The sequence below is a fragment of the Eimeria mitis genome, genomic scaffold (genome assembly GCF_000499745.2).
Source record: "Eimeria mitis Houghton genomic scaffold, Emh_scaff2219, whole genome shotgun sequence".
NCBI lineage: Eukaryota > Apicomplexa > Conoidasida > Eucoccidiorida > Eimeriidae > Eimeria > Eimeria mitis.
In genome coordinates this window covers 2229-4089 of record NW_013570546.1, presented here as the reverse complement: position 1 = coordinate 4089, position 1861 = coordinate 2229, and the positions used below count along the sequence as shown (strand labels likewise).

The window sequence follows — 1861 nt, the reverse complement described above, 5'->3', positions numbered from 1 at the left end:
AAGCTATAAAAGAATATACAAATAAACTCTTATTTTTTAAGGTTTCTATTTATGTAAGGAGAGGGGGGCCTGGCTACCAAGACGGAATGAAGCTTATGCGGCAGACTGCAGCAGAAACAGGATTAGATATCTTTGTATATGGACCTGAAACATACATTACTGCTATTGTACCTTATGCTCTACAAAACAATAAAGAAAACAACAACAACAGCAGCAGCAGCAGCAGCAGCAGCAGCAGCAATGGCAGCAGCAGCAGCAGCAACGGCAGCAAGGAGGAGAGCAGCTGTATGAACGGCACAAACAGCAGCAGCAGCAGCAACAGCAGCAGCAGCAGCAGCAGCAGCAGCAGCAATACTCTGCATAGAGTAGATACATGGAAAGAAGTATCTATGACAGAAATAGATAGAAACCCTTTCTTTGAGCATTGTATAGAACAAGTCAACCAACTCCGTTCTCCCCCCGCCCCAGCCCCAGCAGCAGCAGCAGCAGCAGCAGCAGCAACACCACCACAACCATCATCAGCAGCAGCAGAGGATGAAGAAGAAGATGATACGGATAAAAAGGGTTTATTTAATAAAACAACTCGTTGTATAGTATGGGGTTTACAAACACGAGCAGTACAGGAGATGCTTGACTTTGATCATGTTTGTGGTCGTTCTTTTCCTTCTGTTTCTGCTATTGTTTATGAATTCACTGAAAGCCATTTAAGGCCCTTTTATTTCGGCACCGAAGAAGTATTCATTCCTGTTTGTTCCACTCTTGAGGAAGCTATAGAGAAAGCTAACAAAAAAAATATTAACTTTTATAAAAAAAATTATAATGGTGATGGTGGTGCTGGTGGTGATGCTGGTGGTGGTAGTGGTGGTGGTGGTGCTGCTGGTGGTGCTGGTGGTGGTGGTGTTGGTGTTGTTGGTGGTGGTGGCGGTGGTGGTGCTGCTGCTGCTGCAGCTCCTGCTGCTGCTGCAGCTCCTGCTGCTGCTGGTGGTGGTGGTGGTGGGGGTGGTTATCCTGATGTATCTGTGTTAATAAATTTTGCTTCTTTTCGTTCTGCTGCTGCAGTTTGCATGCAGGCGCTGCAGTATAGTTGTTTTGAGTGTATAGCCACCATCGCCGAAGGCATCCCTGAACGTGTTTCTCGTTCTCTTGCTGCTGCTGCAGCAGGAGAAACAGCAGCAGCAGCAGCAGAAACACCAGCAGCAGGAGGAGAACAACAACAACAACAACAACAACAACCAGCAGCAGCAGCAGCAGCAGCAGCAGCAGGAGCAGCAGGAGAGAGAAGGGTGTGTTTGCTTGGCCCAGCAACAGTGGGGGGTATCCGTGCTGGGTGTTTCAGGCTGGGGAATACAGGAGGGTCACTTGAGAATATAATGAACAGCCAGCTGTATAGGGGGGGGAGTATTGGAGTAGTAACGAAGTCTGGTGGTATGCTGAATGAATTAAATAATATAATATCTTGTGTTGCTGATGGTGTTGCTGAGGCTGTTGCTATAGGAGGAGATAGATATCCTGGTTCATCTATGTTGATGCATTTGTTACGTCAACAAGAAAATAAAAATATAAAGATACTTGTTTTATTGGGAGAGGTAGGAGGAATAGAAGAATATATCGTTGCTGATGCTATAAAAAATAAAATAATTTATAAACCTATCGTTTGTTGGGTTACTGGGACCTGTCTAGACACCCTAAATACTGAGGTTTCATTCGGACATGCAGGTGCTACAGCAGAAACAGAAAGAGAGACAGCGAGAGAAAAAAATAAAAAACTAGCAGCAGCAGGTGCTATTGTTCCTTTATCGTTCAATACATTTGGTGATGAGATAAAGAAAATATATAATGAATATATAAAGAAAGGTATAAT

At 44.3% G+C, this 1861-nt stretch overlaps 1 protein-coding gene across 1 annotated transcript; it reads left to right on the top strand.

Moving 5' to 3' along the window:
* Positions 1-86: 86 nt before the first annotated feature.
* On the top strand, positions 87-1371 carry EMH_0050520 (ATP-citrate synthase, putative; the record flags this gene model as incomplete). Its single annotated transcript, XM_013496652.1, has 2 exons — positions 87-593; positions 1102-1371. The coding sequence occupies 2 exons, from the start codon at positions 87-89 to the stop codon at positions 1369-1371; spliced, it is 777 nt and encodes a 258-aa protein (XP_013352106.1).
* Between the last annotated feature and the right edge of the window lie 490 nt (positions 1372-1861).